The sequence below is a fragment of the Branchiostoma belcheri genome, unplaced genomic scaffold, assembly GCF_001625305.1.
Source record: "Branchiostoma belcheri isolate BF01 breed outbred unplaced genomic scaffold, Haploidv18h27 scaffold49, whole genome shotgun sequence".
Lineage (NCBI taxonomy): Eukaryota > Metazoa > Chordata > Leptocardii > Amphioxiformes > Branchiostomatidae > Branchiostoma > Branchiostoma belcheri.
Window position 1 is genome coordinate 990,772 of NW_017804120.1, and position 23,476 is coordinate 1,014,247.

A 23,476-nucleotide genomic window follows, 5' to 3' on the forward strand; every position below is an offset into this window, starting at 1 on the left:
TTGGATAGTGCGCCCTCCGGGAAAATGCAGACATTCCTATGCCTTCCAGGAAAGATACAGGCATGCCATAGCATCCCATTATCTGTTTTATGTACTTCCAAATGCCAGCGCTCTTGCAGGGAGTCTACCATTATACAGTCTACACATGTATCTGTGCGTATGACGGGCCATTTGTACATCTTTCTCATTCATGGGAGCTTTTATGAAATAAACCCTAAACTTTATCATTAGGAACAAAAATACAAAGTTTCTATTGTACTTGAAGTTTTGCGTTGGTCTAGTCTAGTCTAGTTTTTTATTGCAAAAATTTAATGCAAAAAGGACAAGACGACGACACACTCAAGCTAAAGCTTATGTCCATGTCGCCATCTAATATTACAAAAGTACAAAACAGATACAGACATGCAAAGCTTGACAATAACATGAAAATATTATTGGATGGATAAGGTTACAATGCATAATAAATATGTTACTGTTATACTGTGAACTAGTTTTACGAAATAAACCCTATATTCTGTGATTAGGAACAAAAATACAAAGCCACTATTGTACTTGAAGTTTCTAGTAAAAAGGACAAAGTGGAATTTCGTCGTGTTTTACATTGTTCTACGATCCATGCATGACCAGGATATATATAATATATATGTGAGTTAATGACAACAGCCATATCAAACAAATGTATTGTTATGTTAGGGGTAAGTCCTTTAGTTTTGATATCACGGTAATTGAATATAGGTAATGCTAAGAATGTCCTCACAAAGCCCATATAAAAAAATATATTTATTTATTTATTCAATCCAACAAAATCATACAAAAGCAGGGAATGCTAATGCATCCCTGAATTGTGTAATTGATTTTTACAATAGGTTAGGAAACAGGACAGGACAGGTACACAGAAACACACTATATACAAATATGTACAAACACCATTCACTCTACAACAGCAAATAACAGGCATAGGATTTCAAATACATGTATCAGCCATTGTCACTGACATTGTAGAGTCTTACTGCACAATGAATGAAGGACTTTTTAGGCGCAGGGTCCTAGCTTTTGGCAGAGTGAACGTGTTGCTGTTCCTAAGCTGTTCGATCCATATGATGCTCATAAGGTACATTTTGAAAATTCCAGGGCATAAAAAGTCAAAGACATATGAAAGAGTACTAGCGTAGTATTCTGTTCCTAATGGTGCAAGAACTTACAGAAATGGACGACCAAACGCTCTTGGTGAATACTTATCAGGCTTTTTACTTTGACCAATGTACTACCGTAAACATTGCTTAGTGGCAAAACATATTGGAACTGGGACAGGTCGTTTTCCATAATCGCTTGCAGCACTTAGCTTTGGTTTAGACTGAGTCATTTAACAAACAAGAACCATCAAGGGTTTTCTTTTGCAAAGCTTTCCAGGTCATAAGAATTGTTATTTTCTTGTTGGTCATTTCTGTTGGGAGAGGAGGCGGAGGAATTAAGCTTTCAGGCAAGAGGTATCATAACATGAAAGTTCATTTGGGTTCGTGAGAAGTCGGTGCCGCCCCCCGGTCGAAAATTTCGGTGAGTCAAATTTCTTTGAGTTGGTGAACAGTTTAATTTTTCCGTACGTGTTCATTTTATTGTCTCTTAAAAAATAGACTACCACGTCGACGTACTAAGCAGGTAGACTTAACACAGCTAATTCCATTTCAAAGACCAAAGTGCACCGGTAAAATTATTTCTTCTGCCCAAGACGTTTTGCCCAAAACCTAAATGGAGAGTCGATTTTTTTTATTTTGAAAAAAAATGTTTAAGTTTTCACTGCGTGTTCATTTGATTGTCTCTTACAAGAAAATAGACTACCACGTACTAAGCAGGTAGACTTAACACAGCTAATTCTATTTCAAAGACTAAAGTGCACCAGTAAAATTATGTTTTCTGTCCACGAATGTTTGGCCATGACCTAAACGCAGCCATCAGGGGACTGATCCCTAGCTTCAGTTATCACAGAGAGACTGCCCGTAGGCTTTATCAGATCTGGCACTGAAAGCCTGGGTGTTGTTTGGGGACCCCGTGGTAGACCTGACACTACAAGAGACGAACAAGACTGAAAGTTGTAATTAGCGCTGTGCAGCATCGACAGTTATAGAGCGATATTGGTCCCTGTGCGCAGTAGGCAGATGTGGGTGGCAGCAATTGAGTTCCCAACACGACTGGGCCTACCAAATCCCAGACAAGCCCAGCTTTCTCCTGAAATGCACGGTTCCCAATTGGCCTGTCCCCTGTCAAAAAGACCCTAACTCACTGTCAAAATGCCCCTAACTGGAACTATATCGGCTTTGGTAAAACACCAATGCAAACACCTTTCTCCAACGCCTCTGCTGATTGAAGTAGCCTGGATGCCGGGCTGTCTCCAGGGTCTACACAGACCAGTTCCTCGGCTCCAGGGCCAACATGCCCCAAGGAAATCTTACCACAGCCCCCTCAATTAGACCGGACCGTTTCCAGGGTCTACACAGGCCAGTTTCTCGGCCCCAGGGCCTACATGCCCCGAGGAAATTATACCAAAGCCCCTCAGCAAGCTGGCTAACTCTGGGTCCACCGTGTTACGGGTCTGGCATCCAGATAGATTGAACTGGAACAGGGAAGTTCAATTTAAAGCAAAATGAGCCGCTTGAGTGATGCAAGCTTTCATGAAGATGGAATACCCAAAGTGCCCAACCTTACTACTGACCCGTCAATACACCTGCTGTTTCCAGCCCCTTTTCATCAAACTCATTCATTCCTCTGCGTATGGCCCTCTCCTCTCATATTATCCCCCCCCACTGACCCATACATGCCATACGCCTCCTACGCTATAAGAATTCCGTCTGGCTTCTGGTCGTTCAACGTATTCAATTTTCATCGCAAGAGTAGATCTTTTACAGGCTTCCTCTTTCAAAAGTGAATAGTAAGGTTCTTTTATTCACAACCATTTGTTTTACATGAGCATTGGAGCTAGGTGTTACTGGTTCACTGTGCACTGGAGCTAGGTGTTACTGGTTCACTGTGCACTGAAGCTAGGTGTTACTGGTTCACTGTGCACTGGAGCTAGGTGTTACTGGTTCACTGTGCACTGAAGCTAGGCGTTACTGGTTTACTGTGCACTGGAGCTAGGTGTTAATGGTTTACTGTGCACTGAAGCTATGTGTTACTGGTTCACTGTGTACTGAAGCTAGGTGTTACTGGTTCACTGTACACTGTAGCTAGGTGTTACTGGTTCATTGTGCACTGGAGCTAGGTGTTACTGGTTCACTGTGCACTGAAGCTAGGTGTTACTGGTTCACTGCACACTGGAGCTAGGTGTTACTGGTTCACTTTGCATTGGAGCTAGGTGTTACTGTTACGTTGGCCCATGTAATAAAATAATTTTACTATATAAGCACTTAATGTTAACTACATAACGCGAGCTATTAGTAACATCAAAGGGTGCTTATTATTAATAATTAGTAGACGCCGTACTATAGGGCTTTTCAATGAGTTGCTCGTAACATCTCAATAATTTGAAAGAGAAATTTCGAGTTTATGACGTTTTTATGGAGTTAGATGACGATCGGTATTTTTTTTTTACAATTGGGTGGGGACCCAAAGAGAATATAAATGTAGTACAGTGTTGCATGCTGTTGACAAACTCATAATTACTTCATGACCATTTACACTAATTAGCAATGTGTATGTAAATCCTACATAAGATACCTTACTTTGAAGTCTTTTCATAAAACCTACCAAATGGGCTATACTTAAAGATCCATTTCTTTGAAGCACGCCGAACCTTTTAAAAGATAAAATCCAAAGACTTAAGATTTCTGTATGTACCATCCATACAGCATATGTCTGCGGTATTTTATAGCAATGCCAAATCCAAAAGCACTCTCTTTCGTTTAGGCAATGAATAATGTAAACTAAGAAATGAGAGTTCATGTTACGATGTAGAAAATCGCCAGGTCTTTACAATCGTTTCACGACAGGTCGTTTGGAATACGACAAGCTTTGAAACAAAATACGCCAGGTCAATGCTTGCATATCTTGCATATGCAATAGCAGTGGGGGGCTGTTATCGACATAGAATGTTTGATATTAGCTTGGGGCAATTGGAATTTGTTGCTGGCTTAAAAGCTCAGTCAAATCTCAATCTCAAAAGATATCAGTAAAATTTCAAATGTGTGTTTGTTCACATCATCGCCAAGACGTCGTGCGACAGACTTACAACAAGAACGCGAGTGCATGTGTCGAGTAAATTGCAGCTAATTTGTGATACAAATGTATCCCAATGTACTGTTAAAGCCTTACTGAACATCTTCAATGTAACTGTATGTGTTTGTGACTCACACCATCGCCAAAAGTTGTACGACAGACTTACGACAAGAACTCGAGTACACGAGTCGTGTAAATTTCAGCTAATATATGACACAAATGGTTGTCCTTTATCGTTGAAGCCTTATTGAACATCATTAACTATACATGTGTGTGTCTGTGCCTCACACCGTCGCCAAGAAGTTATACGACAAATTTACGACAAGAAAGCGAGTACACGTGTCGTCTTAATGTCATCTGACTTAAGAACAGAAATGGTTGCCCTTTATCATTGAGTCCTCATTGAACATTTTCAACTTATATACAAGTATGTGTCTGTGCCTCTAGCTCTAGAAAGCTATCTCTCTGTACATCAAGCTCTAGAAAGCTCGTTTCTAGTTCAAAATAGTGACAAGCCTCAAAAGTGATTACAATTCCTCCCCACAAGCTCCAGTAATGTGAGTACGGCAGAACTTCATCTGGGGTGATTACACTCTAAATGAGGCGAAAACCACGTTAATGAGAGACAAGATCAACTAAAGAGCAACTTCCATCTAAACGACTTCTTGCAACTAATCTTAATGCGGAAGGGCTTGAGGGTTCACGGTCCAGATATTGGACAGAAAAGTTGGCGTCTTTACCCTTGGCAAAATTCCATAGTACTATATATTCGTTTTTAGTTTCTTCTTAAAGGGGCCTTATGTAACATTTTTGCACCAAAATTGAGATATTCTAATTAACTCTAAATAACTTGTAATTGTAATCTACTGCCAATTTTCAACGTATTTGTGCAATTATGTCACATTTCTGACATGTTGGTGTTAAAATAGCTTACAGGATAGGAGGCACAGTCAGTTTGTGGTACCACCAAAAAAATACCAGAATGTAAACAAACATGGCTGACAGCTGTGTTTCTAGCTTTAAACACTCTCGTAAGGCGTCATATTTTGACATATCTAGGCACTTTTTTGCAATGGAGTAGGGTTCGTTCAAGTTTTTTTTACAGAAATAACCAGAAATTTGACTTTTTGTATTGATCAATTTTGATCATTTACTTTGCAATATTTTCCATATTTTTTCTTTCGTTGTGCAGATTTCTTTATGTCACTAAACTAAGGCGTCCCAGCAGGTAGTCAGTAGATAAGAATAAGTGATGATCCGTCTCAAAACGGAATAGAAAGAAAGCAACCTTTAGACTGACCCAAGCAAGCAATATTACAGCTCGTTGCAAATAATTTTTGAAAGTTCAGCCAAAAGATCACGACTGGTGGCCTTTCTGTGTGTCTTCCAATAACCTTTACCAAACGTGAACTGGTTGAAGATCTCAAAGATATCTAGAAGAGACAATCTTATTGCGTCTTCGTTTTTCCAAGAACTTCATTTGTTTTTCCTAAACGTAAAGATGCTATCAGTACATGCAACACTTTTGCAAGAGTGCGTAAAATATGCTTAAAGATACAATTTCATGGAGTGTTATCCCAGGATTTCCATTTGTTTTGGGGGCAAGTTTTTCTAAATTTCCTCCAACGGAAAAGATAGCGGTTATCACCGGCAAACAAATTACCTGCCTACATAACAGAACACAACATTTACGTATGTTTTGAAATACGCTTAAAGATACTTAAAATACGCTTAAAGATACATGTTGGTGCAGTGTTATCCCAGGATTTCCATTTGTTTTGGGGGCAAGTTTTCCTAAACTTCCTCCAACGAAAAAGATAGCGGTTATCACCGGCGAACAAATTAACTGCCTAGTACATAACAGAAAACAGCTTTACGTATGTTTTAAAATACGCTTAAAGATACAATTTCATGGAGTGTTATCCCAAGATTTCCATTTGTTTTGGGGACAAGTTTTCCTAAACGTCCTCCAACGGAAAAGATAGCGGTTATCACCGACAAACATATTACCTGCCCACACAACAGAAAAAAACCTTTACGTATGTTTTAAAATACACTTAAAGATACAATTTCATTGAATGTTATCCCGGGATTTCCATTTGTTTTGGGGGCAAGTTTTCCTAAACTTCCTCCAATGGAAAAGATAGCTGTTATCACCGGCAAACAAATTACATGTACCTGCCTAAATAACAGAACATTTACGTATGTTTTAAAATACGCTTAAAGATACTTAAAATACGCTTAAAGATACAATTTCATGGAGTGTTATCCCAGGATTTCCATTTGCTTTGGGGGCAAGTTTTCCTAAACTTCATCCAACGGAAAAGATAGCGGTTATCACCGACAAACAAATTACCTGCCTACATAACAGAGCACAACATTTACGAATGTTTTAAAATACGCTTAAAGATATTTAAAATACGCTTAAAGATGCAATTTCATGCAGTGATTTCCGTTAGTTTTGGGGGCAAGTTTTCCTAAACTTCCTCCAACGGAAAAGATAGCTGTTATCACCAGCAAACAAATTACCTGCCTACATAACAGACATACTAGTAACATTTACGTACGTTTTAAAATACGCTTAAAGATACAATTTCATGGAGTGTTATCCCAGGATTTCCATTTGTTTTGGGGGCAAGTTTTCCTAAACTTCCTCCAACGGAAAAGGTAGCTGTTATCACCGGCAAACAAATTACCTGCTACATAACAGAAAACAGCTTTACGTATGTTTTAAAATACGCTTAAAGATACTTAAAATACGCTAAAAGATATAATTTCATGGAGTGTTATCCCAAGATTTCCATTTGTTTTGGGGCCAAGTTTTTATAAACTTCCTCCAACGGAAAAGATAGCTGTTATCACCGGCAAACAAATTCTAAAATACGTTTAAAGATACAATTTCATGCAGTGTTATCTCAGGATTTCCATTCGTTTTGGGGACAGAAAAAAAACCTTTACGTATGTTTAAATACAATTAAAGATGCAACTTCATGCAGTGATTTCCATTAGTTTTGGGGGCAAGTTTTCCTAAACTTCCTCCAACGGAAAAGATAGCTGTTATCACCGGCAAACAAATTACCTGCCTACATAACAAGCAGCTCCTATCAGCACCAGGAATCAGCACGGGGAGTACAGGCCTGACTGATTGGTATCTGAAAGAGCAGAAATTGGTTTGGGATCGATCTCGTGCAAAACGCTGCTTCCTGTCCACACTATCAATGATCCCTGAAAGAGGAACCGGCTCCAATTTTCTGGCTTGTCAGAGGAAGGAGCCGCCGGCCATCTCATGCCGTAAGCAACAGTTGTCGTCGCGTCTATTTCAAGACCTAGCAGACGCTTTATTGGAAAAAAAACTTTTGTTCTGACCAGCGTAGGAAATAATAGAAGTTTATTGCAAATTCATGCCCGGGGGGCTAATTGCAGATTACAAACATAAAAGAATAATGAAACGTAGTATAAAATAACTAAAATCTACATGATAAAAGGTAGCTGTCTAGAGCTATAGCTATGTCTAAAACTATGTCTAAGGGGTTTGACTTCTCTTTTTTAGACTATGGAAGACGTAATGTCCCACCTTTTCTAAAATTAGTGGGTTTTGGGAAGTTAAAAGAAGAATAGTTTTTTCTTGGTCTGTAAGGTTAGTAAAATTGGGATAAATTGTGGAAGTTTGAATGGTTAACTCATTTCGAGCGTTGCTATGAAAAGAACAATTTGAGATGAAGTGTATTTCGTCTTCCACAGCCTTTGCATTATATTACAATATTTACAAATTCTTTCACATACAGGTAGCCTTCTATACCGGCCTCTCTCTATCTCCAAAGGATGGGCGCTAACTCTAATAATAGAAGAAGAAGTTTATTGCACATGGTGCAATGTATGGCAACAGCTATTAAACAAAGAACAAAAAAAGGATAGAATAAGACCTAATATAGAATCAGGCCGTAGGCAATTGTTGTCGTCGCGTCTATTTCAAGACCAAGCAGCAGACGCTTTATTACAAAAAAGAACTTTTGTTCTGACCAGCATAGAAAACTATATGTTACTGTAAATGTTAGTATTTTATAATACTGTAAAAAGTCTGTAATAGATTGTTTAAATGATGAACTTTAAACTGTTATTTTAGGTAATTAATGTGTAATGATGGATTTTATTGAATAACTTATCAATTTTAATTTGTTATGCCAGATAGTACAGCAAGACACAATTTAGCCAACGGCCACAAGTTCTTGTTTGTTTTAACAAATTGATTGATTTCACCATTTGATTGATTGATTGATTGATATATTTTTCCGTTTAATGACATAGTGACGGTACACTCAAGCTTTAAACTTATTTTCATGCCGACATGTACAACAACGCCGAAGCACAATAAATAAACCATGGAACCAGCAAAGAACAAATGTATATCAACAATTGAATAATAAACAAATTACCAAAGGTTTCCATTCCAATTAAGACTGCCATGAATATGTTACTGAAAGCGTTTAGAATCAGTCAAAAATCAGTCAAATCAAGGTACTAGTATACTTTGATCATGAAGGTTATACATCCAGATGATAAGATCCCAGAGTAAGACTCAGTCAAGCAACTGGATAATAGATTTTGGTCAGACTTTTCAGGAAGCATTTACTCCAGTACCTTTCACCAGTGACTGAAAAGTGTTATCTGTTTCAAAGAATATTTCTGTTACTGACAAAAGGTAGTATGCTGCCTGAAACGCATGGCCGTTTTCAATGCCACTAGTATCTCAATGGTTGCAACAAAGAGAGTGCAAGGGTGACTTGATGCAGCCGATTCAATACATAACATCCTCTTTGACATATGTGTCAACTATTGCAGGGACATATGACGAACTCATGATATCATCCTCAGGACTTTAACTTCCTTTTTCGTAATCTGATTTCCATTTACGATGTCTGGACATGTTTTTCTATCCTGTGCCTCTGGTTTTCCTTCACCTATCAGGCTGCCGACGCGATGTTATTTTGATAAAATCCTTTTTCGCGCGATTGATTATGTATAGTTTTTGCTTGGTTTCTTCTTCTTCTACTCCAAACAAATAAGGTCAATGACCTGGACCAGACGGCTGGTGCTGTAGCAGACACCCTGTGGTGTTGGGTTACATTACGTAGCAGGACAGAGCTGAATAGCAGCATTTGATGCAGCCATCACGATTCAATGCACAACATCCACTTTGACATATGTGTCAACTATTACAGGGACATATGACGAACTCATGATATCATCCTCAGGACTTTAACTTCTTTTTCCGTAATCTGATTTCCATTTACGATGTCTGGACATGTTTCTCTACTCGCGGCCGTTGCGTCTGGTTGTCCTCAGCCTATCAGGCTGCCGACTCGACGTTATTTTGATAAAATCCTTTTTCACGCGATTGATTTACTAGTGCCGGGGTTGCAGATTTCATTATTCGGTGCCTTTCTGATCTCCCTGTCTGGCGTATCCACGAAACGACGATCTCCCTGTCTGCCCTAACGCGATTTGGGCACCACAAATTGAAAAGCATATTCATTACTTATGCATCCGATATTTACCTTTGGCAATATTTCCACAGCGTCACCACGCCGTTCGTCTCAATTAGACCGACGCTGTACCAGATTTATGACTTTACTTTACGCCTTATAAAGTTTTCCGGGGAGATATGCAAAGCGTAAATCAGATATTTAGGTGTACCTTGAAGAAAGGGATTTTGTCGATTGAAGATCTAAAAAGAAAAGGAGCCTTTACGTATTTCTTTAAAGTATCTTTACGTAATGCTTTAAAGTACGCTTAAATATTGGACTGGATGTAGTGAATTGTTTGTATAGTAGTTTCTGAAGAAGCGGAGCCTTTACGTTATGCTTTAAAGTATGCTTAAATATCGTTTTTATATAGTGAATTGTTTATCAAGTTATTGAAGCAAGGCCTTTACGTAATGCTTTAAAATAGGCTTAAATATTGGACTGAATGTAGTGAATTGTTTGTATACGAGTAGTTTCTCAGTTAACTGAGGAAACGGGGCCTTTACGTAATGCTTTAAAGTATGCTTGAATATCGGATTTTATGTAGTGAATTGTTTTTCAAGTTATTGAAACGAGGCCTTTACGTAATGGTTAAACGTATGCTTAAATATCGGATTTTATGCAGTGAATTGTTTGTATACGAGTTGTATTTTGGTCAACTGAAGAAACGGAGTCTTTACGTTAAGTAGGCTTGAATATGTTTTTTTTTTTTGTAGGAAATTGTTTGTATGCGAGTTACTTTAATTTTTTTTTCAATCAACCGAAGAAACTGGGCCTTTACGTAATAATTTAAACGTTTAAAACATGCTTAAATATTGGACTGAATATAGTGAATTGTTTGTATACGGGTAGTTTCTCAGACAACTGAAGAGTCGGGACCTTTACGTAATGCTTAAATGCATGCTTAAATATCGGATTTTTTGGTAGTAACTTGTTTGTATACAGACTGTTTTTGGTCAACCGACGAAATGGTGCCTTTACGTAATGCTTCAAAGTATGCTTAAATATTAGATTTTACATCGTGAATTGTTTGTATATGCTTCTTCGGAAACGAAGCCCAGCCGAGAGAGAGTTGTCACGGGGCGGAGTGACGCAAGTTAACGCCCGCTGGTCCGGCTCTGTCTCTGTCAGGCCACTGAGTGCAGCAGTTTCTAAAAGGTCGATAGGAAGGGAGACCAATTTAGACAGAAGGCCGGCGTCCTGTCATACATCACAGTTGGCGCCACATCGGTACCATCCAGACAGTAATGGCCAATTTCAGGGCGTCAGAAAATCACACATGTGGTGAACGTCAGCACTACATAGTAGCGTGCGTAGTGCAGTGGTTAGCGACCCTGCCCCTGGACCAAGAGGTTGGGAGTTCGAATCCTTGTTGTTATCGCTCACCCGACATGCACGCTACTGGAAAGGGTCGCAGTCCATAGAACGGGACGTTAAGTTGTGGTCCACTGTTTATTGTGCTTGTCGAAAAGACCTAGGGGAATTTCCCCGGTACAATGAACCTGTAAATACCGTATATAGCGTCTGTCTTCTCTGTTAGATCTTCGGTGAGCTAAAACTGGATCGAGACCTCTTTTTTTTTTTCTGTGTAAAATCCGATATTAAAGTGTTTCTTAAAGCACGTGTAAAGGTTTCGTTTTTCATTCAACTGAATTTACAGAAGCTTTACGTAATGCTTTAAAGTATGCTTAAAGTTTAATTGTAGTTTAAGTAGTGTAAGTGGGGAATGTTCTGTTTTGGGTAGCTGAGCTGTAGGTATTGTGTATCTGTTTGTCCGGACAGAGTAGGTTGATAGCACGTGGGTAAGGAGAAGATTGACATGCAGAATGACAGGGGGTCTCATAATCTGACCAAGAGCAAGCAGGAATTAGAAGTCGGCCTGGAGGGAATTCAGGAAGCCGAATCCAACAGAAATAAAAGAAAATCAAATTGCATGATAAAAGCGTAATTAAACATAAGCCAAAGTATCGAAGATAAACAGCAAACGTTTTCGCAAATAAGAAAACATGAAATAGAAATCTTTAAAAGACAATGCACAGCCTATAATACCCAAGTGTCTCAAGATATCGTATTTTACAACAGTATATCTGCAGATTTTACGGTAAGATGTAACTCTTTCACCACAGATTTGCAGATAGTCTCTGCCGCATCTCTTCAAAGTATCAAAGATGAAGACCAAATATTTTCACAAATAAGTAGACATAAAATATAAATCATGATGTTGTCGTATTTTACAACGGTATATCTGCAGATTTCACGGTAAGATATAAACCTTTCACCACAGATCTGCAGACAGTCTCTGCCGCATCTCTTCAAAGTATCAAAGATAAACAATACTTTTTTCTTAAATAAGTAGACATAAAATAGAAATCATGATGTTGTCGTATTTTAAAACAGTATATCTGTAGATTTTATGGTTAGATGTAAACATTTCACGAAATATTTTCGCAAAGAAGTAAACATAAAAATAGAAATTATATTCAAGATATATGAGTATATCTCTAGATTTTACGGTAGGTTGTAAACATTTCACCACAGATCCCTGGATAGTCTCTGTCGCATCTCTTCAAAGTATCAAAGATGAACACCAAATATTTCACAAAGAAGTAAACATAAAAATAGAAATCATATTCAAGATATATGAGTATATCTCCAGATTTTACGGTAAGATGTAAAGCTTTCACCACAGATCTGAAGATAGTCTCTGCCGCGTCCCTTAAGGGACTCAGACATCCCTTATGTACGTCATAAATCTCTTAAGGGGACAGACGACAACGTAACATGAATCCTGGAACAAGACGGTTTCCGGAACGTGACGCCTCTAGGGAGTATATGTCCTTAAGAAGGAGACAGTAGAAGGACTTACATAAGTCTGACAGTGTCTCCATTCTAAATCCCTTATACATTATTAGGCTACAACAGGTAAATTTTATGGAGAGCGCGAAAAAAAACAAGAAAGGCCGAAAAATTCAAGATGCCTTAAACATTTTGTTGCTGTGATCATAGCTTGAATTATAGGTTATATCCCAAAAACAGAATATTACCACAAACCAGCCTATATCATTACTACTAATACCTCTACGGACTGCACTCATAAGAATGGTCTTGAACAAGAGGTCTCATTATGCCAACGAAATTACCGAAAAGCAGATTATTTCATCAAGCCAGCCTACATCGCTCCTTGGGAGCACTAGTTCCGGTATTCCCAAGCGAAGAAATGCAGTCCACTGACATGTATATAAATTATCTCTGAAGTACTTTGCTGGGCATAGATTCTAAACCAGGGTTCGTGGAAGGACGCATGTTTACATGTAGTTCTGCAGACTACAACTTCCTTGGGGAGGGTAGTGAAGACATTTGTCACCCAGGGTAAGATTTGCACATTTATTCTATATTAGTGGTTGTTGATAGTCACTCAGGACGCTCTGAGATATGTGGAAGATACGTCGATGAAGGTTAGTAATGAGATACACAAGGAAATTGTTAGTCAAGCAACAGGAAAGATTTTGAAAATTGTGACACGTTTCAAGTAGCATCCACTACTTTTCAAAATCCCTTAGTCACATGATTGGACAAAGGTCTTATTATGTTTACCTTCGCAGAAGGAAATCATATTGTATTTGGTTCAAATGACCTGGAGGTAAAAGTCAGTGACCTGGACCAGACGTCTGTCACCATGGTAACTGGAGCTGTGGCAGACACCCTGTGGTGTTGGGTTACATTTGGGCAGGGCAGAGCTGGAGGGGCTGGCCATGGTCACATGAATGTAATTAACATTAACATTAATTTGAGTAATTAACAGAGCAGTAGTTTGATAAGCTAGTACATTATGTATATATTATGCATTTTCTTTGCAAATGTTACCTTTCTAGTTATGTTTTGAATTCTCTTGGCTATGGGGGCCGGTCAGAGTATTAGACTAGCCCATCTTAGGATGGTTCCTTTATTGATTCTCTTGAGACATTCATCTTATCAAGATACGAGACACGACAAACTCATCTGCTCCTTATACTATTAACCTGATGAACCCACAGATCCAATTTGCTACAGATGTTGGTCGTACTGGGAAACGTTGATGTCTCAATTCTCTTACTCTGCTCTTTATAATTTGTGTAGGAATGTTTCCTTCATATTTGATTTCACTAAACATGTAATCAACAAGATTACAATGAATGCATAGCAGGTAGAAGCAAAAAAACTTATGATACATATTATGTATTTTCCATTGGAAACCTAATCATTGGGAACCATTCTTTGTGGTTAACGTTTGTATCGGTTCCTGTATTCTATATCTTTTTTGCATTATTTGGTAATTTATTGTTAATATACTTAGCATTATAATGTAGCGTTTCAGTATTCAATACTCCATGTTTTATATACTCCAGACCACATTTGGTCACATGTGCATTTAGTCCATCTGGGCAGGAATATGCAATAAAGATTCTATAATATATAATATATAATTATATAATATTTCTTTCATAAAATTTAACAAGTGTTCTAAAATGTGTATCCCATTTCAGACGGAGAGGTGATAAAATGAACACGACCTGGGCCATAGACGGGATATCTTCGTAGATCTACATGTACCATGGGACTTGACACCACTTGAACATCTACTCTACTGCTTACCACACGAGGTCACGCGGAGGCCTTCTACTCCAAACTACATGTGCTGCATATGATACAACGTGAGTCTTGGTATTGGCAAGCACTTGTAGAAAATGGAACAGTGCTTTGGTAAATAATATTTCTGACCATTGCTGGGTTGTGTGTCTGTTAAATGACCTCTGTTGATGTATGCGTTGTCTTTCCTTTGGTGGAATTGTTGCACTGTATTTTCCATGGACTATTATAAAAGAATTGATCAACAATAGAAAGTTCATGCCCGTGGGCAAATTGCAAACTCACAGGGAAAATGAGGATAGAATGTATTGAAGAATGGTATAAACCAAATGCTAACATAACGTTCTACTTCTACTAATCTAAGACTCTACTTAAAACTTGTAACATATGTGTATGTGAACGAGGATATGTAGTATATGTACAACCAAAATTGCCCTGATGAAGTTGACAGACGGTCACCGAAATAAAAGCCTTGGTTGTGTAAAAAGAGTCTCTTTACTAAGTGACTTACTAACCTAATGAAACTATTCACGGAAACATAACCGACGGTTTTCTTGTCCGTTTCAGATCTATGCCAGATGAACTGGTGACTACATGATGTGTTCTGCAGCGCTGAATACGCCCAGACTTAACTTACCACTCTGATCAACCTGCACGATGAACTTCTACTCTAGGTTCCAGGTGCGAGGGCACCGAACTCCGCGGGAGGCCTCCCACGAGACCGCCGTCAACATCCTCCACGAGCACCTCGGTCTCCTCCCTGACCGGAACGTGGCTTCTGTAGACACCCTCAAACCCACGCTCATGCAGCTGGCTTTCTTCTACCTATGGATCGCCGCAACGGTCACGTTGCTCATCAGAATAATCCACCAAAGCATAGCAAAGCTCTTGAACAACGCCGCAAATACCACAGATGTAGCTACTGCAGAGGAAAACCCTTTACCAAACATCAACGTGGAACTAAGTGCATCAAATGATACATCTAATAGTGTAGAGGGAAACCAAGCAAGCGGTGGTGTTCCTAGCAGTAAACCATTCACGGCAATCAAAGATGTTGGTGAAGGCAATCAAGAAGATGCAGAAGAAGACATCGCATCAGATGCAGAGCAAGAGAGAAACTTCTCCAAGTTAAAACCTCCTCCAAGTTTTGACAATCTTATGAAGTATCTGGTGGTGTTTGGAGGGATCTTGCTGTACTTTTACCTGTGTGATTATGACCACATCTTCCCCAGACAGGAACGGACGTACTCCAGGGACCTGTTCTTGTTCCTGTGCGTTCTTCTGGTTATTGTAGCTGGAGCATTCACACTTAAACCATGCCCGGACAGCATACTAGGCCGGTAAGTTTGTTTTCCTTGTTTTATGTTTGCTAAACTATTTGGTATGTATCTTTACTTATTGTCTTTATGCTTTGTTTATTGTCCTTATGCTTAATAAGTTACATGTTATCTAATTGTATTTTTCATTAGTTAGTTAGTTCGTCGGTTTTCCCTATTTTCTTGTGTATCGATAATGATTGCCTTTTTACTTTTGTTTCATCTTATTTAGAATGTATAATTTACAATGATCTACAACAAGTTGTCCTGTGCAAAAAAAATAAACTATAACAAACACTTATGCCCTTTGTAATAGAATTTAGATTGTGTAACAAAAAGAGAGTAATGAACTAAATAGATTGTACAAAACTTATTTTCCTATTATTATTATTATTATTATTATTATTATTATTATTATTATAAGCACTGTAGAAAGATTTTTATTCCTGACGCAATCATATAACATATCTTAACTATAACTGAAAAGCAAGGGGAAGTTGAATTTATCTAATAAAATTTAGTTTTATTATGTATCTGTTAACTGTATCTGTTTATCATGTTTTGTTGTGACCTGTACTTAGCCCGGGTTGGTAAAATGTTCAACAAAGGTCGCTATTCGTTCATAATTGATAATAACTATATTCTTCTAAATTGTTCTTGTCGTCAGCACTACCGTTAGAGATCTTATCTACCAGGAACTTTAGAAACTACGTTGTAGGTTGTTAATTATGGATGGAGCTACGATAGATATCCATCATAAATCAATAGTATTACGTTGTTCTCTAAGATGGTATAGTCTTTCTTGTTTGTTTTCATAGTGGGTGCCACTGCAGGACAAAAAAAATGTCCAGGCTATGCATGATGTACAAAATAACTAATAAACTGGTGGATGTACAAACTACCAAGTACCTAATACCAGCTCAAAAATAGTAAATTCCTTCAAGTAACAGAGTTATCAACCAAGGATTAAAGGTGTTCAGGTTTTCTTAGAGCTATCGTAGAGTGGAACTCGCTGCCACCAAGAACAGTGGGGCATCATCACTAGATATAACAATGTTTAGAGTTTGATGTGCAACGGTTAGGTGTAACAAGTCGTTCGGTGTGATATAGCCAGCTGCCGCCGCGCCGCGTGCCTGCGAAGCAGGTGTGTTACGCCAAGGGGGCGGTTATACTGGCTATACAGATACAGAAGCTGGTGTGTTACGCCGAAGGGCGGTTATACCGGTTATACAGATAGAGAAGCTGGTGTGTTACGCTGAAGGGCGGTTATACCGGTTATACAGATACAGATACAGAAGCTGGTGTGTTACGCTGAAGGGCAGTTATACCGGTTATACAGATACAGATACAGAAGCTGGTGTGTTACGCTGAAGGGCAGTTATACCGGCTATACAGATAGAGAAGCTGGTGTGTTACGCCGAAGGGCGAAGGTATACAGATATTGATCCACTAACATTACACTATTGTTGTGTAGGGATCAGACAGAGGAGTGGAAGGGTTGGATGCAGGTTATGTTTGTTTGGTACCACTACTACGCAGCCAAGGAGACCTACAACTACATCAGGGTCTTCATCGCCAGCTATGTGTGGATGACAGGATTCGGTATGTTTCAGTTATCATGTACCTTGCCCTGATTTCAAGTAAAATGTCTTCCTTTTGATACTTGAATGAAATCTGATCTGTGTTAGTAGAATACATAGTAGTTTACAATTTTCTAACTTTATCTCAATACAAGAAAATTACTTACCAACTACTGTATCCACCGGTCTTCATCACTTTCCTGACGCGCACTGATTTGTGGGATGTGTGACGTCATGTGAGGGTCAAAGGTGCTCGGAAGTCGATATCTGCCGCCGTCCCAGGTCAACTTGGGTTGATGGGCCCTATAAAAGATAATGACAATGAACTTAATTGCATTAACGCCCTACACGGGCCCAATGCGAGTTAAATAACATGGGTACAAGAATAGAAGAAGCAATTGTTGAATTTGTGTGCTACGTCTCTATCTACAGCATCTAACTACAGGATCTCTTCTCTCGTTTTGAAACATTCAAAACATTCGTTCATTCAGTATATCGTTTATTTAAATCTTGATGCGACGTTAAGTTGATGGATTGTTGGTGCAGCCCTGCACGGCAGTGAAGCATCATCAACCTTTGCTTTCAAACTTCAGGATATCTAGAGCTATTTGTCATGTGTCATACATTCTTGAAGTCAGCAATTTTGTTGTGCAGTCTGTGGATTTGTCAATATGTACAAAATTAGGAATATGAAGATTTGCCACATTTGTGGAAGGCTTAACATAACAGGTGATTATGGATATCAGATGTCAAACCTGAGACCAAGCTCTAAGCCAGGAAGGTCCCCTGCTCTTTTTGATAAGTGTGTTTTATGTGCTCAATGTGTCACTGTCCATAAATGAATAGGTGTTAAGTGCCTTTCCCAAGGACACAGCAATGGGTCAAGAATGGGGATTCGAACCCAGGACCTTCGAATTCAGTGTCGACAACCAGATGCCATTTTAAGGTTATCTACTACATGGATGAGCATGCATTTTTTTTGTTGTTGCAGGAAATTTCTCCTTCTTCTGGGTGAGGAAGGACTATTCCCTCTGGAGGCTACTGAAGATGCTGTTCCGCCTCAACTTCCTGGTGGTGTGTGTCTGTGTGGTCACCAACAATGAGTACATGCTGTATTACATCTGCGCCATGCACACGTACTGGTTCCTGTCTGTCTACGCCTTCATGCGGATTCTGTCCTCCTGGAACGAGCACCGCTGGAGGATGGCGGCCAAGTTCCTGGTGTACTTCGTCTGTAACACCGTCATCTTTGACGTTCCGCACGTCGGGGAAACGCTGTTCACTCCGTTCAAGTTCCTACTGGGGTACAAAGGAGGCATGCACGAGTGGATGTTCCGAGCTGGACTCGACCACCACGCAACTCTCCTGGGGATGCTCTGCGCGTACAACTACCCAAACTACGAGAAACTACTCAACTACCTGGAGAAGAAGTGTGATGCCCCTTACAAGAGGATTCTCGCTGTGGGAGCCAAGGTTGTGCTCAGTGCTGCGTTCGCTGCTGCTCTGTATTTGTGGCAAACGCAAATCATGTATAAAGAAAAGTTTGAGTACAACGCCATCCATCCATACACATCGTGGATCCCGATTCTATCTTACATCTTCTTCAGGAACCTTTTTCCACTGATGAGGTCCTATCACCTGGACTTGTTCGCCTGGCTTGGAAAAATCACACTGGAAACCTACATCTCTCAACTCCATGTCTACATGCAAGACAACGCCAGGCAGCTCATTGTTTACATTCCTGGTTACCCACTTGTGAATTTCCTCATCGCTACAATGATATACGTAACAATATCTTACTTCTTATTCCACTTGACAACAGAATTCAGTGCATATCTTCTCCCCAAAGACTTGAAAGTCTTACTGAAGAAAGTATGCGTGTTAAGTATACTGATATGCTTGGCTGTGCTTCTAGCATTTGCTACCAAACGAGCAGGGTTCCTCTGAGAGTAGAAAAACAAATTGGATGCTAGATTGGCTTCGTAAGAGAGAGTAATACTATATTTGATACACTGATATCACATTGAAAATGAGCCTGTAATGATTTTCTAAAATAGTTGATTGAAGAATAATCTAGAGTGGTCGATATCATTGTTAACGGCAACGACCAGAATAAGTCAATACAATATCAGAACGTTATCAATAGAATGTCATTGATAAGTAATTATATATTGACGCAAGAGAATTACAGGCCAATACAGGTTGTAACGTACATAATAATCGGTCTGCATTCCAGAAATTATATCAATTTTTTTGTCTTCTCTTCGTTATATAGTTTGAGATTAATGTCAATATTTTGTCATTTGGTGATTTAAGCTTAAAGATAATTGTTGAGATATTACATTTTTACTATAAATAAACCACAAAACAGTCATATCATTTTACTGATCATGAAAATAAAAACGGGCCGTAGTAATGTATTGTATACCCACTGTTTTTGCCATAGTTCATCATGTAATTTTTGACCCACCGAAGTTTCAATGATTTGAAGTATAAACTGCTATATTCCTTGATTTATTCGCAGCAAAAGAGAAGTCTTAATAAAGGAAATCGAAACACTGGCCATCGCTTGGACTAGTTCTTACACATTCATTTGAGCTATACTGAAGGCATCTGTGAATAGTTTCATCAGGTTGGTAAGTCACTGAGTAAAGAGACAACCAAGTCTTTTATTATTCAGCCGACGTTTCGGTGACAGTCTGTCATGTGCAATGTGAACCAGTCAGAATTGCCCTGAGGAAGGTGACAGACGGTCACCGAAACGTCGGCTGAATAAAAGACTTGGTTGTGTAAAAAGAGTCTCTTCACTCAGCTACTGAAAGCAATCTAAGAGCCCTTCCCCAATCCTAATCAGCAGCCACATTGGCAATATCACATTGCCGTGAGTTGAACACAGTGTCTTATTTCTATGATTCGTCAAAAAGTCTCAAGACTCAAGAATTATGTATTGATCATTCGCAGTAAACTTAATACAAGACGTTAGTTACTGAATTGCGAATCAATGTACATTTTATTATTTTAAAATCTTTAAATTTTTTAAAATTTTAAAAGTTTATAGTATTGCACATAATGAAGTTGAAATACAGAGTCATTAGGAAGTTAAAATACAGACTCATTACAAAGACTAGAAAGACTACATAGACCACAATAATTACACATACTACTACATACACCACAACAGTTAAAAATTACGAGCAGTAATACGATTAAAAGGTAGGCTCATGCGATACAGATATTTAAAATATTCCACATAAATAGATTGTCTCGTGTACATTAAGTTCTAACAACGCCGACTAAGAACAGGACATATAAGATGTCCTAAAGGCACACGCAAAGGATGTAGTTGAACATGGCATTTAGATCCTATCTATTTATTTTGTTTGTCCCAATCGAATAGTCTTGTTTCAAGGAATCTTCAGAAATAATTGCTCAACCAATGATATGTTGTTACATTAACCCTAATATCCCCAAAGTCTCGTTGTTAGAAATCCCCACCCGCAGTCTTCATTTACAATAGACAGAGACATTTACAATATTGCATACTAAAATTAATCAACCTGCAGTTTTACACACTGAACATATCAGACTGGAGTCTCAATAGTATCGGCGTAATGTCATTTTTAAAGAGCATTAAAAGAGCTTTTGTGTTTACTAGAAATTTTGCATGTATTTTTCAAATTGCATATAAAATGTTTGCTAACATGCAATTTTGTTTATGCCAGGGCTTTAGGTCCTAATTTATAATTTTTTTGAATTTTTTATTAAAATGTTTTAAAATTTATTTTTTATTAAAATTTTTTAAGTATTTTCGAATTGCAGAAAAAAGTTTGACATTCTACAACATTTTACAACATTGGAAAAAGTATTTCTACCACTGCCCCTCCATATTACGTTTCCAACAAATGATAAATCCAAGACATACAAATAAATCATGAACATCCGTAACAGGAATCTTAGTCGTGAGCCATTCTCTTGATATTCAAAACCTACTTTCATTACCTTTTATCTATGGGTTTCAACAGACACTGTGGAATGAGATCCTTTAGTCAATCTAAGGCCATGTTGATTTGATTATATGGATGACATCCTCCGGGAGCCCCAAAACTGATGCGCGCGTGCGAATAAAAAAATTTTTTTGCAAAAAAAAAGTTGTTTTCATTATGAAATCTACGTGGTCATGAGGGTTGAACAAATGGGACAGAATATGGTTTGGCGAATAATCTAGTCTTCAAGTTCATTTCTTTACAATTTCGTCTTTTTTCGTTTGATTTTGGCATTCTACGACATTGGTATAGTTTTTATTTTTTTGTAACTTATGGTATATTTTGGCTCATTTTGCAACTGTTTTGTACGATTTACAGTATGGTTGAAAACTTTTTTGGGGGGGAAACGGCCGAAAATTCATGCGCGCGCGGATGTCATCCATATAATCAAATCAACATGGCCTAAATTGGTGAATTGCGTTGGAGTTGTGGGGTTTGGTTTACAAGGTGCATGGTGCAGATATGTTGACATATATCAGAAATGGGTGGAGTACCCATTGTCATTGCGAAAGGATAACTTTATATATATAAAATGCCTGTCTGATAGTTCTAGTCCTAGTAGTAAGGCCACATCGCCTTAATTTTATGGATGACATCCACGCGCGCATTGATTTTCGCCTGTTCTCAAAAAAAAAAGATCACGTCCACCGAGGCTCTGGCCTGGCTCTAGGCCTGGTAGTCCATGGTAGTTAGCGGCAATATGGAGTCGGTGGTAACTCTGGAGGACGGCACCCAGGCTGCCGAAGCTCCAGACTCAAGGACTCAGTACATACGTACAGTGCCGACTCATAAAATTCCGCAAAAAGCCAGCATGTGTCGGCTTGTCGTATACGTCGCTATGTACTGACGCAAACTCACAATACCAGCTTTGTATATTTGTGGTTTAGTAGCATTTTTATTTTTGGTCTGAATTTTTTTCATTCGCCCGCGCGCACTAGTTTGGGGGTTTTCAGAGGATGCCATCCATAAAATTAAGTCGGTGTGGCCTAAATCAATAGAAGATTGCTATGCCTTTGGGCAGTGGTCCGCAGCGGACCCCAATACTGTGTTTTACCGTTGTTAGAACTTAATGAGCCCCTACTGACCAAACTCATGAAGCCTACAATTCAGAAAGGTTGATCCAGTGTATGCCTGCCTCTATGAATGAATCACCAAATACGTTTACTTGTCTATAAAGAAGGAATTATTTTTAAAAAGGGCTAGCCCAGGAATAGGGGAATATCTGGTATTTATATAATAAACTGGTATTTTGGGCATAATTATTGGCAGAATAAGCTTCACAACTTGAATACAGCGTCACTTTGTCTTCGTCTTCTTGTTATTTTGAATAATAAAAAAATGGACTTGAATTAGGCTGATGCATGCTAGTAATACTAAACTTCGTAATCAGCAATAATCTTACTAACAGGTTCAAAGGGAAGAATACATATATAATTTCTCCATATTTGAACATTTAGAAGATCACCAAAAGACTACGTTTCTACTAAGATCACAAAACCCACTCATTATGCAGAATGTGGGACTATTCATTATCCACTGCCTTCAAAGAAGAAGTCAAACCTCATAATAGCTAGCGTAGTAATAGAAGCAACGGTTATAAGTTTTTCCAGACAGTAGTTGTCTGTCTACTATTATTGTATTTTACCGTGCCTTTGATTGTGAACGCAATTAGCCTTCGGGTATGATTTTGCAAATACAGATTACTAATATATAGATTTAGCTGACGGAATATAACAACTTTCATCAACCATCACCAGCAATAATATTAATATTACTAAAAGGTTCTAATGCAAGAATACAAATATAGATCTAGCCGACGGAACTTAACAACTTTTTTTCAACCTTCCGAAATTGGGTTATTGAAACGCAGATCTATCAGCCGTACAGACAAGGATAAAGTGATTTCATCGAACCATATGTAGAATTTACCCAAGGGTAAAATTGAACACCGCAAACTACCACACCGACCCTAACTATCTTTTACAGATCTAGGGCAAAAGGCCAGTAATCAGTGCAAGCTACAGAGATTACATTCTGAAACCAAAAGTAAAGATACTATAATCAAAGTTCATCTGTGTTGGTAGTTACATGTTTAAAGTTAAAACTTTTGGTCCAACACAAAAATTCTCTCACCTAGAGCTTTCGACCAGTCACTCTGGTCTTCCTCAGTAGACTGACCCAGT

The 23,476-nt window shown here is 38.6% G+C and overlaps 1 protein-coding gene across 1 annotated transcript; it reads left to right on the forward strand.

Annotated features, from left to right (window-relative positions):
• Positions 1-14,996: 14,996 nt before the first annotated feature.
• On the forward strand, positions 14,997-19,319 carry LOC109479494 (protein REDUCED WALL ACETYLATION 4-like). Its single transcript, XM_019781461.1, has 3 exons — positions 14,997-15,694; positions 17,145-17,272; positions 18,242-19,319. The coding sequence occupies exons 1-3, from the start codon at positions 15,012-15,014 to the stop codon at positions 19,195-19,197; spliced, it is 1,767 nt and encodes a 588-aa protein (XP_019637020.1). The 5' UTR covers positions 14,997-15,011; the 3' UTR covers positions 19,198-19,319.
• The last annotated feature ends 4,157 nt before the right edge of the window (positions 19,320-23,476 follow it).

Excerpts from the sequence above, each read along its gene's own strand:
- LOC109479494 (XM_019781461.1), top strand. The coding sequence starts at position 15,012 with ATGAACTTCTACTCTAGGTTCCAGGTGCGAGGGCACCGAACTCCGCGG. Across the intron at positions 15,695-17,144 it reads CCGGACAGCATACTAGGCCG|GGATCAGACAGAGGAGTGGA; the intron begins GTAAGTTTGTTT and ends ATTGTTGTGTAG. Across the intron at positions 17,273-18,241 it reads TGTGTGGATGACAGGATTCG|GAAATTTCTCCTTCTTCTGG; the intron begins GTATGTTTCAGT and ends TTGTTGTTGCAG.